Genomic DNA, 22,850 nt, shown 5'->3' with positions numbered 1-22,850 from the left:
TTGTTTGTGTCCTGAAAACTAAACTTGTCACTAATAGGTGGTTAAGTCTATCTTTGGCTATGCTGAAGTATAAACTGCATAACCTTTTAATGCTATACCAATATGTATACCATCAACATGTAAAAGAAAAGGTGCCCATGCATTAGTCAATCAAACCTTGTTGATTCAGCTAACTGTCTAAGGTGTATGGCTGCCTCCTGACTCTCCGGTGACAAATGATGTTGGCAGAGAGAAGGGTCAACATGTTGGATTTTCACCACCCGGCCTTATTTTTGAGGGTTACACTGCACCAGAGCAGTCTGGCTGTAGCTTACCCCTCCCTTTCTCCTAGGTAACACATGAAGATTTACCCATGCTGAGCATTCATGTGTATGGTAAGGTCGGGAAAGAACTGTCAACTGTTATTAAATTCTTGGGCAGCATAGTCCCATTGCTGGTAATGGGGTTCCGCTGCACAGTACACACCACAGAAATTTAGCGACTGATAAAATTCCGTAGCAGCCACTGAAATTCTGCCACCAAAAGAATGGGGCAATGCGTGTCTATGGGGATGGCAATAGCTGCGCAGTCATAGTGCTGGCTGCACTCTGAAGCTCCAGAAAGACGTTTTCCATCCAGCGCTTTGTAAGTGTGAACCGGGCTTAAGTCATAGACTGTACTAGCCTTGTGTTCTTTATTCACATTTCCATCAGATTTGTGGGAAAGAAATAGAACTGGATCGTATTGAATTGCAATGCATACAGTATGATCTGTGATGCAGCAGATCTGGTATTGTTGTGGCTTCACGTATAGATACAGGCCACAATGCAGATGTTAACAAAGATGTAGTAAATGTGGTCACCAAACTACCACAGCAATCTGAGAGAAACTATACAGTGGTCCTTATTAAATACGAACAGCAAGTACAAATTAGAACAAAATATGAGATCTTTATTGAAAAATAAAATATAAAAACACATAAAATACATATATATGGGGAGGTAAGTCTGTAACACAAGAAGGTATAAAGCGAGGACAAGGAGGTAACACTTGTTGGGCAGCAGTTTAACAGACATGCATATAGTTCTGACATACACAGATATTAGTGTAGGATTAGCAGTATGGTAGCTTTCAATATAAGTAAACAGCTGACCAACACCAGTGATAGGAAGAAGTTATATTTTAGGCACCTCTATGTTTAAAATTACAAAAGCAACAAATGTGTATAATGTGTTTGTATTCTCGTTAGGGTACCGATAAAAAGAGCTGTTAAGATAGTCCAACTCTGATTGCTATATTGTTACCACAAGAGCACCTCCCAGATGTATTTGAGCACTAGAGTGCAACTCAAAAATAATCACTCCCTTAGTCATCCATTACTGGTGACTAGTTCACCCAACGCGTTTCTGTCTTCAGCGACATCATCAGGGGAGTATTCAGAACATAGGGAGTTAGTAAGATTTTCAGAGAGTACAATGACCCATCTATAGTATATTCATCAGACAGTCACAAATTGCTAATTAGTTCATCCAGTGCTGTCAGATGCGCTCTCAATCATAGATAATATTAAAATGAGAAATAGACCATATGGGTATATCGCTTTTACATGAAGTCCTCAGCCAGCGGGGGTTTGCCTTATAACCCTCCAGCTGGTTGTCCGGTTCGGAGTCTTCCAATAAAGTAAAACGGCAGCGCTCACTCTCGCAGTGGCAAAGAGGTCGTCTGACTACCAGGTGTGGATCCACTTTGTTTCCATTTGGGCCAATTTTGTTCTCCATTCGCCCTCTTGGATCCCTACAAATACTTGATCAATGCCCGTTACCTTGAAACCAGTGGGGTTCGGAATTGTGGGTCTTGAAGTGACACGGTATTGTGGTAAGTATATTTAAATCCTCCTCATCTTTGGCAGCTTGGATACCTAGCACATGTTCTCTTGTGGGCCTCCTTAATTCCCTTGTGGTCAGACCCACGTAGATCAAACCACATGGACATGTGGCGTGGTAAACTACTCCTGTGGAATGACATAACGTGTGGGTAATTAAAAACGACAGAGTTCCATCGCGGTTACAGAATTTGTTGTCTGTACACGTTAGGACAGGCCACACACTTGCCACAGGGTTTACATCCCCACTTTGGTTTATTGCATCCAAATAGTCCCGGTTGTTTAACTCCTCTGTAGTGGCTCCGTACTAGCTGTAAGTAAATTTGTTAGTCAGAATTACTATTTTATATATATATATATATATATATATATATATGTGTGTGTATATGTATGTGTATGTGTGTGTATATGTATGTGTATGTGTGTGTATATGTGTATGTGTGTGTATGTGTGTGTATATATGTATGTGTATGTGTGTGTATATATATATATATATTTGAGGTTGTATAAATAGTTTGCTTTGTTTTTTAGGTGGCCGTCAGAAAACCATCCAGCCATTTAGCGATGATGATTCCTCCATTGAAACCATGAGTCACTGCAGTAGCTTCAGTGATGTTGCCAGCTTTGCTGAAGATGGTATGAACCTGTCATTTGTTGCCTGTTGCTGCTCGGTTCTTTATTCCATCATAACTTGTGATTGTATTTTCTTCCAGTAGGGGCGGAGGTTGATGAAGAAGCTGCTCAGGAAGACTTGGAATTCAAACTGAAGGGACTTATAGAACTGACAATGGACAAGAGGTTTGTGAGCATTGAAGCGCCACCATTCTCCTCATTGGCTCTATAGTCAGCAGCATATTTCATTATGTAGTTATCAGCTAGGTCAGGGTTTCCCAACCAGGGTGCCTCCAGGTGTTGCAAAACTACAACTCCCAGCATGCCTGGACAGCCAAAGGCTGTCCAGGCATGCTGGGAGTTGTAGTTTTGCAATATCTGGAGACACCCTGATTGGGAAACACTGAGCTAGGTGCTTGTTGGAAGTGTTGCAAAAGGAGTAATAGCTTGCTTGATTTTAACACTTACTGACTTTATTGCGGTCTAAAAGTTTTGTTCTCACATTTCTGATAAACACGTATTAACCCTTCCACTGCCATGGGCATGTCTCGTATGTCCTGCCAGGGAGGCTCTTCAGTAGCCAAGGTTCTGTCTGGTTTCTGTGCTATGAACGTCTCTCTGGCTAGAGTAGGTTGAAATGGGATGTGCATAGATATGCAGCTTTTACTTTAGCCCTTGTTACTTGAAGGGGTTGTGCAGAATTAAAAGTGGTGTAAAAATAAGTTATACTCATCTTACCCCGCTCCCACACAGCTGACACTCCTGCCCCCCCACTAGTCTCCTTTGCTTCCTTGTTCCTGTGATGTCATTGACTGAGAAGGGACCTCCCCGTGACCATTTATTGGCTGCGCAGGCATGCTCTTGCTGAGATAACATGTCACAGGAGCAAGGAAGGGGGAAGTTTTCTGTTCGTTCTTCAGAGTTATGGGGCAAGGGGCCATTGGGGGGCACCAGGGGCTTAGCTGACAGAATGAAGAGGATGTGATCCTGTAAGACTTAAGATTATACCACCTCCTTAACAGAGATCATACTTAATTCTCCCACAAAGGTGTGAGACATTAAGCACTTGCTAATCTATTCTCGATCCAGATACTGCTAAACACCTGGGTTGTGGAGTCTGTAAAGTTGGCACGGTCTCTATCCTCTCCATACTTGATCTTCAGGGTGAAATCTGCTGACTGCTTTTCTAGTGATATCCTAGAGGAATAACTAACACATTCCAGACAAATAGGGCAGATTGCAGTCAGACATTTTCACACACTAGGTGTTGACATAAACAGAAGTTTTCAATTAGTTCTGCTTAATGAAATGGGTATTTGGGTGCTTTCAGATTGGCATAATACGGCCTCCTGAGATTCATTTGAAGCTATGCTATGGTGCTCTGGTTCTGATGATATTCAGCTTTTTTGGGTGTTGTGTAAATACTGTCATACATGCATACATGTTATACATACATTCCTGAAATATATGGGGCATTATAAAATAAAAACATAACCCCACCCAAACTCATAAATTTTGTACATTTGGAAAATGCCACCCAACACTTAAAGGGATACTCCACCCCTAGACATCTTATACACGATCCAAAGGATAGGGGAAAAGATGTCAGATCATGGGGGTTTGGCCGCTGGGACCCCACGTGACATCCGGACAGGCATTGCAGTGTTCTGAACACAGAAGCTTAGTTTGTGTTTTTTGCAGCTGTAAAAATTCATTGGTTAATCCCTGGGAATTATTTGTCCTGGTCATGTGATGGACACGTGACTAAGAGATAGTGAAGGTTCTTACTAAAGGACAATAAGCAGAGAGCTTTAATCTTCATTACTTCTACAGGAGGTATATTGGCAAATCATTTATTTGCAGAAACAGGGACACCATTCTTGTAACTTTTGGTTTTTGTTAAATAAGTTTAGTGCTTGAATGTTTTGTATCAGTACTAGGCTGTAGTCGCAGCCTTTGTTCCTTGTGATATCCCTTTTACAGTTGAGAAATCAAAGTTCATAGTTTTTGTTTGGAAATCATAGCAATACCTTACATTGTTGAAACACCATTTCTCCTGGTATCTTACACAAACAAATTGCACAAGTCAGTAGTAGAAGCAAATGTAACGAAAACTGTAATGTAGTGAAACGTCTCCAAAACCCTCCTCTTTGAGAAGACCACCCATCAAGACCAGACTTTGTGAAGGAGTTCCAGCCCACTCTAAATTTTTGCATAGTAGTCATTTTATTTTAGAAGACAGCCACATAAAAGACCTTTTCAGTTCAATTTTCTATTGTGATCTGTGAGGTTTTCACCTTATATCTTTAGCTTTTTCCTCTTGTCAAGCTCTTTCTGCTCTCTACATTTTCGCTCACTCTGAAAAACAGCTCAGTTCTGTTTAGTAAAGCAGCTCTCTAATGGATCAATTTACATGCTGCCCGTACGAGTCTGAGGGGAGGGGTAAGGGAGACGTAGAGTGCCAGATTAATACACAATACAAAGAGATTACACAGGTTTTGCTGTATTGGGTCTCATTGCAGGGTTGACTTTCAGCTGTGTACCATAGAGATGGAAGAGAATGATCTCCTCTCCTGTGCTTGTGCATTAGAAGGTAGGCTCTACCCACTAGTACAGGAACAACTGAAAATGAGGTAAAGCCTGCAGAGCAAAAATCTAAAGAAAAATGCCATAAAGAAAGTTGTAGCTTCTGCTTGTGTACACACAACTAGTACCTGTCTTATCATGTAAGTTTCCTGGATAATCAAACCACCTAAAACTTCAAGGATTTCCCTTGAAAAGTAACCCGGAGCAACTGGTCTAAAACAATCCATTTTGTCCTCAAATGGTCACTGCCCCTTATACACGCACACGGCAGCTTATCCAGAAAAGTTTGTAAATGAGTAGTGCTATGTTTAGCAATTATAAAAATTGTATATGGCATAGGAATAGTTTTTCCCTCAGCCGGCCCCATCTCGAATGTTAAGTTGGGTGAAGAATAACGGCTATTACTGCCATGCATTGCACAAACAGAAGCTTAAAGGACATCTGTACTGCATGAATCTTACATATTCCTATGTCCAGGCTGCCAGAATAAACAAAATAAACTTTAACTCCCCTTCCTACGTCCCCTCCATTGCTCTGGCCGGCTCCTTACATGATCACCGGCCGCGGCGGGACATCACTGCGGCCGGTTATACGCTGACGGCTCTGTGACGTTACTGTCCCTAGGAAGCAGCAAGAGGACCGCAGCGGAGGACCGTGAGGCCGGTACCGGAGCAACGGGGGAATGTAGGAAGGAGAGTCAGTTTATTTTGTTTTTTTTGCAGACTGGGCACAGGAATATGTAAAATTCATGCAGTACAGATGTCCTTTAAGGCAAAGTTCACGCTGCTGCTGTGCTTTGTTCTGTTCTGGGTCCATTTGGTTTGTTTTTGTTTTATTTTTTTGGGGGCCGAACATACCCAAAACTGGTTGGATCACACTGGACACCACCATCTCAGAGTGAGCAGAAAAGAAAAAAGGATATGCGCTACTTATTTTTCTCTAAATTCCTGTTGTTCTGACGGACTAGCAAACAGAGCACCATTAACCGGAGCACAGAGGCACTGTGAACAAGTCCTAAGCTGTGAATCAAGCACTAGGGAGCTTAACCCCTCTCCATGAATAAACAGCATGTTACCTCTGATCCCTTAGGGAGTTGGTAGTCCAGCTTGATAGTTTTTTAGAGTGAATGAGTTTTGGAGTGGAAAAGTAAAGGAGCCTGATCATAAGCTCATAACTGAAAAATGGTGTGTAGATCTGCCTTTAGAAAGATTTCTCCAAATGTGGTTTAGGAAAGAAGAAATGTCTGTGCTATTTGAAAGTGGCTCATTTATGGAAAAGGGCCCTTTTTATATTTTTTTAAACCTACATCTGTGCTGATTCCACTGGTTTCAGCAGTTAAGGGAAGTGATGTCTAGGTTAATATTTGCCCTGTAGCAACAAAGGGACCCCCCCCCCCCCCACACACACACACACACACACACCTGAAGTCTATGGGAATAATTTATCATAAGCTCATATTTTTTCCCAATTGTTGCACAAAATTTATTATATGGTACATGTCTCTTCATAAATGTATGCAATTCACAGGATTCCCGCCGGGTAATGTTGAAAAGCGGACACACTCATAACACCAGCTGGTAACTGGAGTACATTTGATAAATCTAGTGCACCAAGCAATGTATCTGCAACCCACATCCCCTGTAAGCACACGGCAAGACAAATGTAGCCAGTGCAGACAACATAAAGTGTAACATTGGATAACTTCAGCACCTATCAGTGTGCAAAACCAAAACTGTTCAATTTTTAGGGTGCATGCCAGTTAATAAATCCCCCAATAAAATCACTTAACGTGTCTGTCTGGTCTACAGTGCGAAGACCAGGCAAGCTGCCCTTGAAGGACTGAAGAATGGTTTGTCCTGTAAGATACTCTACGATTTCATCCAAGAAAGGAGGATAACCCTTACAGATAGTATTGAGCGTTGCTTGAAAAAGGGTAAGTGATGCAGTTGAGGTTTAGACTGTGAGTAATTTCCCAAGAGATGGCTTTTTCAGTCAGTAAATCATTGCAAACATTGATTTAGGTAAAGGTGAAGAACAGCGTGTGGCTGCAGCTCTAGCCTGCCTCCTGTGCTGTCAGCTTGGCTCTGGAGTGGAAAGCGAAGAAGTCTTCAAAACCTTAGCTCCGGTCTTAAAAAACATCATTTCTGACAGGAGTGCAAACATGTCTGCTCGCCAGGCTGTAAGTATTGCTTTCTAAGTCCGCTAAATGAACAATTGCACTGTGTTGGTACATGTTGGCAGAATTTCAGGTAGGTATGTAGAAAAGTAACAAATGTAACAAGTCAGATAAAAGGTCATAGACTTAAAAGTAAAGCATTTAGTGTTAAGGGGGGAAATTTATCAAAACGTGCAGAGGAAAAGTGGCCCATAGCAACCAATCGGATCGCTTCTTTCATTTTGCAGAGGCCTTGTTAAAGAAAGTGATCTGATTGGTTGCTATGGGCAACTTTTCCTCTGCACAGGTTTTGATAAATATCCTCCAATAAGTGTATTTGTTTAGTTTGATTTTAAGTTTCCTGACATCTGACTTATGTAAATCTGCAGCTCATGAACTGAGCCTGCTCTGTACACTGCGAGTGTCAGCTGCTAACTGCAGCTGACACCTGACATCTGGGATAACTCTGTGATCATGTCCTGAAGATTGACTGCGTTATCTATTTTTGGGGTTAGCATAGCCAGTGAACAAAGCCAGACAGCCTGCCACCATCACACACATCATGAAGGAGAATTGGTAACCTTATGGTCAGTTTTAGAAATCCTGGTATTGTCAGTCAGTCTGGAATTTTGGTGTCAGTGCAGTATTTAGAATGAAGGTAAATATACACTTGGGCAACCACAAAATAACTTTGTGCCATTGACAACCCCTTTAAAAGGCAAATAGAAACAGGGTCACCTGCATTATTTACATGCATATTCAGATTAGTACGGGTGACCCTTCTGTCAAACACTTTGTGTTGGGTGAAAATCTGTGCAGCCGCTCAGGATAGATATATTTTTTGGTTTTAACTTCTTTCACACTGCGGTTAGTGCACGGCAGTGTGATGGCTGCTGCGAGAGCCGGGAAGAATAAAGCGCGAAAAATGAAAGCATGTGGCTTCTTCTGCTTCCGTTATTCATAACTGGCCCCGGTGGCCACCATAATAGTAAATAGGAGCCGCCGGGACCCGACAGTGAAAGTAGACTTAACTGCACTGTAGACTGCTGCTGCTCTTCCATCCACTTCTGCCAATAACCCTGCCCCCTTTTGACATTTGAATAGTCATTGCCCATATTATGTACCTGTATGTTCAGGTTTGAGCAGGTGATCCAGCTGGTAATTTTCTCTTTAGCGAGAGTCTATTTTCACTAGTGATCAAATATATGTGTGTGTTTCTATTATAATGCCCTTTTTGAATTTTAGTGTGCAGGTTATTTGGGCCTCTGCTGCTTCATTGCCACAGATGACATTGAGGTAAGACTGCATTTTTAACATACCTGAAATTGTACATATACTCTTATTGTTTTTATTTTTTTTTATTCAAAACGTAAGTCCTAAGGAAATCATGTTTTTTTCAGGATTTATACATGACAATGGAGTGTATGGAAAATCTCTTCACCAAGCAGTATCGCTCAGAAGGTGGAACTGATAACGCGTCAGCACTTCACATCCAGGCTCTGCAGTCATGGGCTCTCCTGCTGACCATATGTCATAGTAGTGAAGTGAAGAAAAAAATTGAGATGTAAGTAAACAGTAGCCACTGATACTTCCTCACACAATGTGTTTCCAATGTGATAAGGGAATTTAAGCAGCCAGATCTTCCCTTACAAGCATAGTCCTATGACCATTAACCTCCTATTGTAAGCCACAGTGACAGAGTACCTGTCATCAAATAAACTTTGCTAAACTAACTTAGGCTATGTTCCCTAACTACACCTAACTTCTCCCTTTTAAAAAGAGCTTTAAAAAGCTCTTTATCTTACCATCCTTCTTGCTGACAAACTGTGATCTGCTGGCAGGAGGATGTGGACGTTCCCCAGCAGGCGCTCCATCACTGAAGCCTGCTGGGGGAGACCCCTTCCGCCCTCACTTTGTCACCGAGGAGCAGCAGAGTAAGAAGCTGCAGGACGGCCGGGAGAAGGTGAGATCACTGTCGCCTGTCTTCAGCCTGAGGCTTCTGAGGGCGGTCACAGTGCCCACAGCTGTCAGCGGAGAACAGGGACCTGTCGGCCAGCAGCGGCGTACGGAGAGGGGGGCTTGGAAGGTGGAGGCTTCACCTCTTCTGGATAGGGCAGTGTATGAGTGAAGGGGGGGGGGGGGGGTTGGGTAGATAGTTGGGGCAGCGGTTGGTTGGGGGGGGGGGGGTGAGAGCAATAGCTGAGCTGCATGATTGACAGCAAGGAGCAGTAGTCATGTCTCGGCTGCAATCTGATTTCGGACTCATACTGCCAGGCCAGCATGAGTCCAAAATCATTAAGACTGGACGTGTACGGAGCCCCTATTGTTGGGTTTTCGTTAATGAAAATAAACAGAAAATATACATTTTTTTTTTTTTATAACCTACATTTAGGAACTTGTCTGTAATGGCTTACTTTTTAACATATAAAAAATTTTTTCATGACAGGCACTCTTTTATAGCTAAATTTTTAAAGCCATCAGCTGCAAGTCACATTCCAAACTGTCAGATATATGAAAAGGTACCATGTGTCACCTTGCACTAAGCACGATCTGTCTGTGATTCCATAACATTAAAAAAATGCTTTCATTTTCTCATTCCAAAGAGGCGTTCCCAAGACCCTTGAGAGCTGAGGGCGGGGACGCCTCCTCGCTCACCTCCCATCCTTATCTGACAGGGCTTGGCTTCCAGCTGACGGTCAATCAAGCATGGACAGGGATAGGAGTAGTAGTGGTCTCCTATGTATACCTAGAAGAAAGATAGTCCTGTAGTAAAGGGTGAATTGGGCAGAAAAGGTTGGAGTTGTTTCCCCATGCATTCTATGACACTTTAGTCATAAAGGTCATGGAGCTCAGTGAGTGGTCATCCCACATGGTGAGGGGAGCTTCAGCTATTGAAAAGATCTTGTCTCCTCTATATACTGAAGTCGGCATTCACAATAATACTGCACAGATCACTTTGTAGCAGCACCCTCCTTATGACAGACAAAACTAAACTTTCAGCCTATTTCTATGCCAGGTGCCCATGCCAAAAACGCTAATTCTGCAGGACTATTTAAAAAAATATAGATGGCAAGTTATTAAAAAAAAAAACAAAAAAAAAAAAAAAAACACCTTAAATGTTTAACATAAGCTTTAAACAATTTCTATTATGTCATAACGCATTTCCTTAAATAACTAAGCTAATGCTGCAGTATCAACAGTTTAACAACTTCCACTAGTGCCCCATAGAACCTTTTTAAACAATAGATAACACATCAAACCCCATTGTAAGTCAAAGGGAATCTGTCATCCGTGTCACTTGTACGAATAGGTTAGTGCAGGTAACACTGACAGATTCCCTTTAATACACTGGATACCGCATAATAATGATACCTATCTCCAATCCGTAGCCCCATTTGCCAATTTAGATATTATTTTACTTTGTTTGGTAAACATGACCATCCGCATGCAAACTGAATCGATTTTGTTAATAGGCATGTACATAAACTTCCACGGCTGTTGTCCTGTGATGATGTGAACATGAGAATTGCAGCTGGGGAGACACTGGCTCTTTTGTTTGAACTAGCACGAGAAGCAGATGCTGTAAGTATAGAAATGTTCCTACACCTTTCTAAATGGAGATTGCTTAGATCTAGAGAGTAATGGGACACTGCTATAACAGATTAAGGCCTTACAGCATATTCTGCTCCTATGATTGAGATGACTAGGACAGTGGTGCAGCACCCATCAAATGACAGAAACACATGGCATCTGATGGCTGTCGTTGGCTATTTGGGGTTCCGTTGAGTTCGCCATGTTTAGCATCTTATGTGGAGAAGTAGTGCCTATTTTTGTCAGTCTGTTACAGAGGCTTCTAACAGACCTTCCAATCCATATGTGAACAAAGCCTCAGTGTTGTAGGAAGCGGGATGTGATTGAAATGTAATAGCTTGTAATGATCTATATTGTATACACTTCCTGAATTTAAGCAGCTGTGACTTTTATCTTTATAGGAGAATGTGCTGTATCAATGTTTTAATTGAACTAAGCAGTGATGCCCATTTTATAACAAATCCGACTTAAATGTTTTTTAGTTTCTTCTTTTCTTTTTTTAGTCCTGAACAGTTTGTGCTCGGTGGACTGCTTTCCTAACAGCACTAATGGTTTTGTTCTTTGAGAGGCATGCCAGATGAGCTCCATTCAAAGCACATCAGCATTGATCAAGATGGACAGCACTCATGAGTAACTGTAGCAGTGTAACAAAATACAAAGGCATCAATTGGTTTTCTAACTATAGGAGAGAGATGGGAGTTGCAGGGGTGAATAACCAGGATTGGGATACAATGCGAAGTTACTATTTAATGGTTAAATTAAAAGGCTTTACTTATTCTTAAATCTTGTTGGTCTGTCCTTAAGATATCCCACAGATCAGTTGATTAAAATGTGCGATGTCCTGCATCTTAGTGGCGGTTCTTGGTACTGCAAGCTTATGGCATTGAGCTGCAGTACCAGCCACGCCATCGGAAAATGTATGATGGTATGCCTGCTAACCAACCTTGGTGCCTTCCATTTGCTAATCAGTAAAGGTGCCGGGAGTCACCAGCTGATCAGGTATGTCCTGCCAGTAGGAAAGTCCTCCATAAACGACATTTTTTTTTAGAAGCCAGAAAAGATTATGAAAGTGTCAAAATAGACCGGGCAATAAAAAAAAAAAAAAAAATCTTTTGACTTGAGACCAGGGTGGCACCATAGATTTTCATTTAGTCCTTCCTGGTCACATGACACAGAAAGATGCTAGGTTAATTTTTGTCATATTTTATTTATTTTTTGCATGACCAATACACTAGTTTATATTCAGTAGGGCTGGGCGGTATGACCAAATATGTGTATCACGGTATTTTTTTTTAACTTACGGTGGTTCCACGGTATATAACAGTATTTTAAACCCGCCCCAATCATGTGACCCGAGCGCGGTGTTCGGCTCCCCCCCCAAATCATGTGACCCGCTAGTACTGTTCTGCTCCCCCCAATTAATGATCAGCCCAGTGGGGTACTACTCACAGATGTCACCTTCAAGCACTGCCCTCCTCATCTTTGTTGGGGGGGCCCCCGGCGATAGAACTCACTGTACGCCAGTGGTCTCAAACCTGCGGACCTCCAGTTGTTGCAAAACAACAACTCCCAGCATGCCCGGACAGTCAATGGCTGTCCGGGCATGCTGGGAGTTGTAGTTTTGCAACAGCTGGAGGTCCGCAGGTTTGAGACCACTGCTGTATGCTGTATCCCTATACCCGGGCTGCAAAAGATGAAGAAAATAAACTGTAACTCGCCTACGTCGGCCACACACTGGGGACTGGAACGTCGGACAGCCGTCAGCCTATCACCGGCCGCAGCGATGTCCCGCCCCGGTCAGTGATAGGCTGAGCCCACTGTCATGTAAGAAGCCGGCCAGAGCTCCTTACATGACAGTGGGCTCAGCCTATAACCAGCCAGGGCGGGACATCGCTGCAGCCGGTGATAGGCTGACGGCTGTCGGACGTTCCAGTCCCCAGCGTGTGGCCGACATAGGTGAGTTAGTTTATTTTCTTTCTTTTGCAGCCCGGGCATAGGGATACAGCGTACAGCAGTGGTCTCAAACCTGCGGACCTCCAGCTGTTGCAAAACCACAACTTGCAGCATGCCCGGACAGCCGTTGGCTGTCTGGGCATGCTGGGAGTTGTAGTTTTGCAACATCTGGAGGTCTGTAGGTTGGAGACCACTGGCGTACAGTATAGAGTTCCGGCAGCCCCCAAGAAAGGGGGGGGGCAGTGCTTGCGGGTGACATCTGTGAGTAGTACCCTTCTGCGCTGATCATTAATTGGGGGGGGGGGGGGGGGCAGAACAGCGTTTGGCGGGTAACATAGGATTAGTTCCCCGATGTGGGGTCAGCGCTGCGCTGGGCTGATAATACATTCCCGAAGGGGAGGGTCCCAACCGGTATTGCGCTATGGGGGAAAATTCATATCGTGCAGCCCAAAAAATTCTGTATTCGGTATGAACTGGTATACCGCCCAGCCCTAATATTCAGTGTGATACATATTTCAATACATTACGATATACAAGATCCCACATGTAGAATTTAGAAGGGCAGCTACTTCAGATGTACTAGTTTGCTTCCCTGGTTTGTGTTTTTGATACAATAACTTTTTTATAAAATTTAGATAATTGTAGTACAATTCCAGCCTTTTAACGTCTGCTTTTTGGTTTAGGACTTTTATTATGAAGATCTTGAACCTTTAACTGAAACTTTGAAAGCTTTGTCCACTGACTGTCACAAGCATAGAGCCAAAGTTGATAGAAGGAAACAACGGTCAGTTTTTCGAGATGTCCTTAGAGCTGTAGAGGTATGTAACCAGCTAATCCACTACACTTAAAGGCATGCAGTCTCTCTATTCTGGTGTCAGCATTTCAGTTGTTTTGCATACGTAGGATGGAGACTTCCAGTCAGCAGTGATCCAGTTTGGGAGAGAACGCATGCATGTTGACTGCTGGGTGAAGAGACTAACATATGGGGTCTTCAAGGAACTGTTTGGTTCGGGAATGCAGTTTCATCTTATGGTAAGTTGGTTGTTATAGTTTATACATTGGTACCTTCTAAAGGAAATTGCCTCCTACCTTGAGCTCTTTACTGACTATGGTTTTTAACCCCTTAACGACCACGGACGTAAACATGTCCTGGTTTGGCTGTACTTCGCCCACCAGGACGTACATTTACGTCCTGTGTATGACAGCAAGCATCGGAGCAGTGCTCGAGTCATACACGGCAGGGACCCGCCAGTAATGGCGGTTGTCCACCATTAAAGGGGTATTCCAGGAAAAAACTTATTTTTATATATCAACTGGCTCTAGAAAGTTAAACAGATTTGTAAATTACTTCTATTAAAAAAACTTACTCTTTCCAATAATTATCAGCTGCTGAAGTTGAGTTGTTCTTTTCTGTCTGGCAACAGTGCTCTCTGCTGACATCTCTGCTTGTCTGGAACTGCATAGAGTAGAAGAGGTTTGCTATGGGGATTTGCTTCTACTCTGGACAGTTCCCGAGACACGTGTCATCAGAGAGCACTTAGACAGAAAAGAACAACTCGACTTCAGCAGATAAGTACTGAAAGGATTAAGATTTTTTAATAGTAATTTACAAATCTGTTTAACTCTCTGGAGCCAGTTGATATATAAAAAAAAAAGTTTTTTCCTGGATAACCCCTTTATCCCCTCAGATGCCGTGATCAGTACAGATCACGGCATCTGCGGCATTGCGCATAATAAAATAGATGATCGGATCGCCTGTAATGGCGGATGGAGGTCCCATTACCTGCATTCGTCCTGCTCTGGTCTGAGATCGAGCAGACCAGAGCAGGAGATAGCCGATAATACTGATCAGTGCATAGCATCTATGCATAGTACTGAACAGTATTAGCAATCAAATGATTGCTATAGATAGTCCCCTATGGGGACATGAAAAATGTAAAAATAAAAAGTAAAGAGGGAAAAATCCCCCCCCCCCCCCCCAATAAAAATGAAAATTGTTCGGTTTTCTTCAAAAAGCGTGATTTAAAAAAAAAATGTTATAAACATATTTGGTATCTCCGCCTGCGTAGATGTCCGAACTATCAAAATATGTTAATGATCCCGTACGGTGAAAGGCATAAACGTAAAAAAGTCCAAAAATGCTGCTTTTTTTTTTCACATTTTATTCCAAAAAAACTATAAATCTAAAAGTTTTAAATATGCAAATGTGGTATTGATAAAAAGTAAAGATGACGGCGCAAAAATTGAGCCATCATACTGCCCTATATATGGAAAAATGAAAAGGTTATAGGTGGTCAAAATAGGGCAATTTTAGGTTACTGATTTTGTACAAAGTTTTATATTTTTGTACCGCTTAAAAAAAAATGTATAAAAGTATCTAGCCAAGGGTATCATTTTAATCGTATTGACCCACAGAATAAAGAACATAGGTCATTTTTACCGTAAAGTGTACAGTGTGAAAACTAAACCTTCCAAAATGTGCAAAATTGTGGTTTTCATTTAAATTTCCTTCCTTGCCGTACATTTTAGGGTAAAATGAGGTTTCATTACAAAGGACAATTGGTCAGGCAAAAAACAAGCCCTTATATGGGTCTGTAGATGGAAGTATAAAAGAGTTATGGATGGATTTTAGAAGGCGAGGAGGAAAAAACGAAAACCAAAAATAAAATTGGCCTGGTCCTTAAGGTGAAAATGGGTTTGGTCCTTAAGGGGTTAAACATGTATATTAGCGCCTATGTTTCTGCCTGTAAGCCAACACTAATATCTTTCAAAGGATGAGTTTTATGTATTCTCATGTAGTGTTTGACTGCTGTTATAATGTAAACCTATGTGATTTGCTAATGAATAGCATCTGATCATAGGAAGGCATTACTAAGTCAACACCTGTACTGAGAAGTTGACCAGTTGCCCATAGCAACCAATCAGATTGCTTTTATTTTTTAGAGGCCTTTTAAAAAATGAAAGCAATTATTGGCTGCAGTATCATGTCACGTGAACGTTGTATGTGATGTCATATGTCAGCAGGCTAAGTGGAAAACAGGCAGGATTGATATGTAACTAGAGATTATTATTTTTTTGTATACAGTTTTTAACCAACTATAGAGAGGTGTGTGTGTGTGTGCAGATAGATATGTGTGTGAGTGTGTATATATAATATATATATATAATTCATTTATTGTACATAGTCATGGCAGTAACAAAATCCTATACATCTGTTAGAAAATCCCATTATAGTCTATGGGATTTCCTAATAGCCGTTTGAACCTGTTATAGTCCGTTATTGAAAACGGACGTTATTTTGTGACTGAAGATAGTTCGGATGAAAGGTGTCAACACAGTATAGTCCGGATGGTGGATAAGCATCCCCAAACAAGTTCCAAAGATATTCAAGCTGTCCTGCAGGCTCGGGGAGCATCAGTGTCAGCGTGAACTGTCTACATTTAAATATTTAAATTAAACTCTATGGCAGGAGACCCAGGAGGACCCCACTGCTGACAGAGGCATAAAAAAGCAAGACTACTTGAGTAAGCCAAAATCCTTTTGGGAAAATGTCTTGTGGACAGATGAGACAAAGAGAGAGCTTTTTGGTAAAGCACATCATTCTACTATTTACCGAAAACGGAATGAGGCCTACAGAGAAAAGAACACAGTACCTACAGTGAAATATGGTGGAGGTTCAATGATGTTTTGGGGTGGTTTTGCTTCCTCTGGCACTGGGTGCCTTGAATGTGTGCAAGGCATCATGAAATCTGAGGATTACCAACAGATTTTGGGTCGCACTGTGTCAGAAAGCTGGGTTTGCGTCCAAGATCTTGGGTCTTCCAGCAGGACAATGATACGTCAAAAAGTACCCAAAAATGGATAGTAACAAAGCACTGGAGGGTTCTGAAGTGGCCAGCAATGAGTCCATATGTAAACGCCAATAAACACCTGTGGAGAGATCTTAAAATTGCTGTTGGGAAAAGGCGCCTTCTAATAAGAGATACCTGGAGCAGTTTGCAAAGGAGGAGTGGTCCAACATTCCGGCTGAGAGGTGTAAGAAGCTTATTGATGGTTATAGGAAGTGACTGATTTCATTTATTCTTTTCCAAAGGGTGTGCAACTAAATAAGTTAAGGGTGCCAATAATTTTCTCCAGCCCATTTTTGGAGTTTGGTGTGACATTGTCTAATTTGCTTTTTTTTCTCCCTTTTTTGGTTTAGTTCCAAAACACACAAAGGGAATAAATGTGTGTTACTGCAATCCTTTTCTGTGAGAAATACTTCATTTTCTAGAAAAATTTCAGGGCTGCCAACACTTACAGCCATGACTGTGTGTAGATTATATAAAATTTATGGATCTCTCAAATGTTATATGCTGTGTTTTTCTATACATAGACAAATGGATTTCTGCGCAGTATTTTTGAGCTTGGTCCCCCATTGCTTTTGGATGCAGCTACTCTAAAAGCTATGAAGGTTTCTCGTGATGAAAGGGTAAGTTACAAGTGTTGTTTGTACCTTTTCTTACCTCTGTTACAGCCATTTCTTTAACATATGTACACCCTAGGTACTGTGTAGGGTACATCAGATTTGGGAGAAGTTAGTACTCGGTGGTCTCTCAAGTTATAGTATTTTCAATTAACAATGATCGTCCTGGAATCAATTTTAAATTTTTTTGAGACCACAGCTCAATGGGAAACTGGTAATTGGTTTGAAAGCCCCCACAATATCAGCCCAAAATAAGAACAAATAAAGATTACAGAAAAATAAGCAGATGACTGGAACTGTCCAAGTCTTTAGATATAAAAATCTGGAAGCTGTAAATAACTTATAGCTTCTTCAAGGTCCTGTATAGAACACAGTACTTAAAATAAAAATAAAGCTGCCCGCACCTGATGTCCAAAGGAGCAGCTTATCCTGGCACAGGTAAAGAGAAGTCCTGAACGTGTGGTACTGCATATGTGCTACTTAACATTTAATTATTGCACCACTTCAGTATTACCAGTGAAATTCCCATGTGATTGTGCGCAGGTACACATTGCTGAAATTCATTCAAAATCATGCAAAGCAGCAGAAACTGCTTGATTTCAGATAAACATCTTGTATAGAAGGATTGTCCATGACAGGAGTAGGATTTTGTAGAGACTAATCAATGGATCCCATGAACAGTAGATGGATAAGGTTTCTGAAAAGAAGTCAGTAATCAAGAGTCATCTTTATTTCACATATTTAACCCTTTAACAGGATGTTCCTAGCTACTATCAGCAGCCAAGACCAATGGTTAATGCAGGAAATCACCAATCGGGGTGATAGCTGGCATTAACTCTTTAGACGCTGTGATCAATTTTGATCTTAGTCTTAAATGCCAAAAATCTATTCCCTTTAGCTCATCAGATCTTATCAAGACACCCTTGATGAAATCGTGAGGCCCTGTCTGTTTGGTGCTCCAGTCCTGCAGAGGCAGCCTGTAGCAATAGAGCACCAATAACCCTTGTCAATGCTCTTCTATGGTACATAATTGTTCAGTGTATACAATCAAAAGATTGCATGTAATAGTCCTTTATGTGGACTAAAAAAAATAGTGAATAAAAAGTTAGCCCCTTCCCTAATAAGTTTATATTGCTCCTAATTTCTCTTTATTTTATAAAAAAAAATAAAAATAAGAGAAAGTTAACAAAAATAAACATGTAGTATCATGGAGTGTGAAAATGTCCAAAAGATGAATATAAAATTGGTTAAACCACACGGTCAATGGTTTATATGTAAAAAAAAAAAAAATTATAAAATTTGCAGATTTGTGGCCTCTTCACTTAATTTTGTTTCTGGTATAATGGAAAAAGTCCCATCAAAACAAAAATTGTACCATAAAAACTACAGATCACAGTGCAAAAATGAGCCCTCCATTTTTCTATATACAGGGATATATAAGCATTATGGCGGTCAGAGGACAATATTAATAATGTGTAATTTATAAAAACAAATAGTACAACAAAATAAAACCTAATATAAGTTGGCTATATTTGACAGGGACTGAAAATCGTGGCAGACCACGGTTTTCAGTCTGTCAAAAATCTGTCATGCTGAGAAAAGGACCAGATCGTAGTCACTAGCAGACTACGTTCGGGTCCACAGCCCCATAATAGTTAATGGCTCCGTATCTGTCAGTACTTGTCCCTGCTCATATACGACTTCAGGCGATTTGAGCTTCTGAAATCGTATCTGTGCAGCGGACACTCAAATTGTGATGTGAATCCAGCCTTAGGGATTTTACATTTTTGCACTTTTTTTTTTTCCCCCTCCTCTCCTTTTAACTACTTAGGGACCCAGGGTGTACAGGTACGCCCTGACACCCTGGTACTTAAGGACCCTGTACGCCCATGGGAATTTTGTCCCCGCCGCTAACCGGCGGGGACAGGACTGGGATGCCTGCTGATATAATTCAGCAGGCACCCCTTGCAAACCCCTGGGGGGTCCTGAGACTCTGCCCCCCAATGTTGGCGATCGCCGGTCAATTCAGACTGGCGATCTGTGGCAATTCCGGGTCATACGTGTCTCCTGGGACCCAGAAAATAAGGGGGATTTGGGCTGTCCAAGACACCCACGATCCCCCCCCTGAAGGGATAGGAGTGAGGTGCCAGGGGTGCCACCCCTCCTATCCCTGCTATTGGTCGGTCAGAAGCGACCGACCAATAGCAGACCGGTTCCCCCGTTTTGCCCCCCACGGTAGCCAGGGGAGAATGGGGGAACTGTAGTGTGACCGGCGGTGGTCACTTACCTGCGGCGATCTTAGACTGCGGAAGCCGGTGAGTTGTTGCCTAGTAACATCTGGAGGGCTACAGTTTGGAGACCACTATACAGTGGTCTCTAAACTGTAGCCCTCCAGATGTTGCAAAACCAACTCCCAGCGTGCCCAGACAGCTGTTTGTTTGGGCATGCTGGGATTTGTAGTTTTGCAACATCTGGAGGGCCACAGTTTGGAGATCACTGTGCAATGGTTTCTAAACCTTGGCCCTCTAAATCTTGCAAAACTACAACTCCCAGTCTTGCCATGCTGGGAGTTGTAGTTGCATACCTCCAGCTGTTGTATAACTAAATCTCCCAGCATGCCCTTCGGCAGTCAGTACATGCTGGGTGTTGTAGTTTTGCAATAACTGGAGGCACACTGTTTGGAAAATACTGAGTTAGGTAACAGAACTTAACTGAAGGTTTTCCAACCAGTGTGCCTCCAGCTGTTAACAAAGTACAACTCCATGCTGGGAGTTGTAGTTTTGCAACAGCTGGAGGTTTGCGCCCCCCCCCCCCATGTGAATGTACAGGGTACAATCACACGGGCAGGTTTACGGTGAGTTTCCTGCTTCAAGTTTGAGCTGTGGCAAATTTTCCGCCGCAGCGCAAACTCCTAGCAAGAAACTCGCCGTAAACCCGCCCATGTGAATGTACCCTAAAAACACTACACTAAGACATAATAAAGGGTACAACACTACATATACACCCCCCTTACACTGTCTCCGCCAGCAACCCAAAACAACTCCCAGCATTTCCGGATAGCCACGGACTGTCCATGCATGGGAGTTTAGCAACAGCTGGAGGCACCCTGTTTAGGGATTGCATAGGGGTGGACATAGGAGTATTCTACGCCAGTGATTCCCAATTTAGTCCTCAAATGCGCATGGGTCTCTCTCAATTCGGAGCCCTGTCGTATTTCAAGGAAACAGTTTAGGGCAACATATGGGGTATCTCCGTACTCGGGAGCAATTGCATTACAAATTTTGGGGGGCTCTTTCTCCTTTTACCCCCTTATGAAAAGAAAAAGTTGGAGTCTACACCAGCCAGTTAGTGTAAATAACTAATTTTACACTAACATGCTGGTGTTGCCCCATACTTTTCATTTTCACAAGAGGTAAAGGGAGAAATGGAGTTACAAATTATGGGGGTCTTTTTTCCTGAGTAAGGAAATACCCCATATGTGGGTGTAAAATGCTCTGGTCCTTAAGGTGAAAATGAGCTGGGTTAATAGCAATGTGTATCAAAAAGACCATCACCACAGTCCTCAGTGTCCTACCTCAAAAAAGTCTATGATAGACTTCGGCAATATGTAGAAATGATTGAATCATTTAATCACATATAAAAATAAATTTTTTTCTATCATTTACTTCCATCATAGACTTTTTTTGAGGTAGGACACTGAGGACTGTGGTGGTTTTCTTTTTGATACTCTTTCCCTCCCTGGGTGAGAGGGTCACAGTTAACCTCGTGAGCTCCACATTCTCTTTTTTTTTTAATTAATAGCAATGTGTCCTTAAGCTTATGCATGAGCGTCTTAACCCCTTAAGTTTATAATGTTAAAGATTTGTTGTCCAAAATGTTATACAATTTTCTAAACTCTCTGATCAGGACTTCTGAGACCTCTACAGATTAAGGTGTATTGTGCTCAGGAAAATATCTTTGTTGTCTACTAGAGATGAGCGAAGTTAGTGATTCGATTTGTCACGAACCTCGCAGCTCTGCGTTTTACTTTATCCTGCATAAATTGGTTCAGCTTTCAGGTGCTCCAGTGGGCTGGAAAAGGTGGATACAGTCCTAGGAGACTCTATCCTAGGACTGTATCCACCTTTTCCAGCCCTCTGGAAAGCTGAACTAATTTATATAGGATAAAGTCAGCAAATGCCAAGCCGAGAAGTTCGCTACATATCGAATCACTGTAAGGCTAAGTTTCGACTTGGTTTTTTTATGGCAGTTTTTGAGCCAAAGCCAGAAGTGTATTAAAAAGGAATAGGACATATAAAGGAAGGACTCACACACTTCTCTTCCCTTATGGATCCACTTCTGACTTTGGCTCAAAACTACAGTGGCAGTTTTCCAAAAACTGCCAGAAAAAAACTAGGTGGAAACTTAGCCTAACGTTGCTCATCTCTATGGTCTACTTAAAGGGTTACGTTCAGTGGGAATGGTGTACCTTACCCTATCTCATATTAGCGAAGACATTTAACTAAAGAGGGGCATTTAATGCTTATAAGTTTAGTCATACTAATGACAATTTGTGCACTAAAGTTATTTTTTCATTTCAGCACATGAACAACTCTGCTGCATTCAAAGCTCGTACAAAGGCTAGAAGCAAATTGCGTGACAAGAGAGCAGATGTTGGAGAGTTCTTCTAAATATTCAGGATGGGATCCAACCTTGAAATGTGAACAATCGGCAAATGAAAAACAATTCCTTGGAGTGAGTTGGCTTATGTTAGTCATCAGCCGAAGTACCATTTTTTGTGTTTGATGCATATTGACTGGGTTTATATTCTATTTATACTTTTTGTATGTTCACTTACTTGTCAAGTCTGCATGACTTCTTTTTCTTGTACAGCATGGAGGCGTGAGGCAAAATTATTTTCGAAGCTTTGTGTATATAGTCTTCATTTTGAGCATTTTTAACCTATACTCTAGGAGGTTTAATTATAGAGTGCTTAATCTAGTCCATAGGCTTATTTTGTTTTCTCTTATATATGTAAATGTATAAATAAAATTATATTTCATAATGTATATTTTCATCTAATGTGGTTGTATCCTAAATATCATGTATCTGACTAATATGGGGCGTGGATAGAATAAACTTGATGTAGTTCATAAGATAGCATGTGTATGATTAGATTTTTTTTTTTTTAATTATTATTTTAATGTGTACTAGCATTATAAAATGTATGAAATGGCATTATGGCTTAATAAAATTCTCTCTAATACTGTGTGTTTTTTAATCTGCATGTTGGGCACAGTCAGTAACACTTTTTTTACAATATTTTTCGTGCTGTAGCCTTAAACTACTATTTTCTGATATGTTAACATGGGCAAAAAAAAATTCATTTATTTCAATGGGAGACATGTCACTTATTTCCTGCTTTGAAACTCCCATTGAAATCATTGGGAGCTTCAGGACAGGACCTTGCTGACAGTATCTTGGGCTGAAAACCTTGCCAGTGTGTAGCACTGTGGTTTTCTCCATGTGCACATACCCTTATACTCTCCCCATTAGGTGCCCAATCAAACTGTTTTATCCAGAGTTCTGTAGTTTCAAAGAAATGTTATCTAAATATTGATAAAATTTAAGTTACCTTTAATAGAATA

General features: G+C 41.5%; 1 protein-coding gene across 4 annotated transcripts in view; it reads left to right on the top strand.

Moving 5' to 3' along the window:
* The window catches only part of IFRD1 (interferon related developmental regulator 1), a 35,469-nt gene extending 12,913 nt beyond the window's left edge, over nucleotides 1–22,556 (top strand). The window contains exons 2-12 of one of the 4 annotated variants that reach the window (XM_056573903.1): nucleotides 2,393–2,497; nucleotides 2,578–2,659; nucleotides 6,868–6,992; nucleotides 7,081–7,238; nucleotides 8,460–8,510; nucleotides 8,615–8,778; nucleotides 10,688–10,796; nucleotides 13,442–13,576; nucleotides 13,662–13,790; nucleotides 17,134–17,229; nucleotides 21,804–22,556. In XM_056573903.1, the coding sequence (XP_056429878.1) occupies nucleotides 2,449–2,497; nucleotides 2,578–2,659; nucleotides 6,868–6,992; nucleotides 7,081–7,238; nucleotides 8,460–8,510; nucleotides 8,615–8,778; nucleotides 10,688–10,796; nucleotides 13,442–13,576; nucleotides 13,662–13,790; nucleotides 17,134–17,229; nucleotides 21,804–21,893 (1,188 nt within the window). In that variant the 5' untranslated portion in view covers nucleotides 2,393–2,448 and the 3' untranslated portion in view covers nucleotides 21,894–22,556. Of the gene's footprint in view, nucleotides 1–2,392; nucleotides 2,498–2,574; nucleotides 2,660–6,867; nucleotides 6,993–7,080; nucleotides 7,239–8,459; nucleotides 8,511–8,614; nucleotides 8,779–10,687; nucleotides 10,797–13,441; nucleotides 13,577–13,661; nucleotides 13,791–17,133; nucleotides 17,230–21,803 lie in introns of all 4 variants that reach the window. The other 3 variants (XM_056573902.1, XM_056573901.1, XM_056573900.1) reach the window with 3 other exon arrangements.
* The last annotated feature ends 294 nt before the right edge of the window (nucleotides 22,557–22,850 follow it).

Source organism: Hyla sarda, chromosome 4 (genome assembly GCF_029499605.1).
Source record: "Hyla sarda isolate aHylSar1 chromosome 4, aHylSar1.hap1, whole genome shotgun sequence".
In the NCBI taxonomy this organism is placed as follows: domain Eukaryota; kingdom Metazoa; phylum Chordata; class Amphibia; order Anura; family Hylidae; genus Hyla; species Hyla sarda.
The sequence above is the reverse complement of the archived record's forward strand: the minus strand, read 5'-3'. Positions and strand labels throughout refer to the sequence as shown.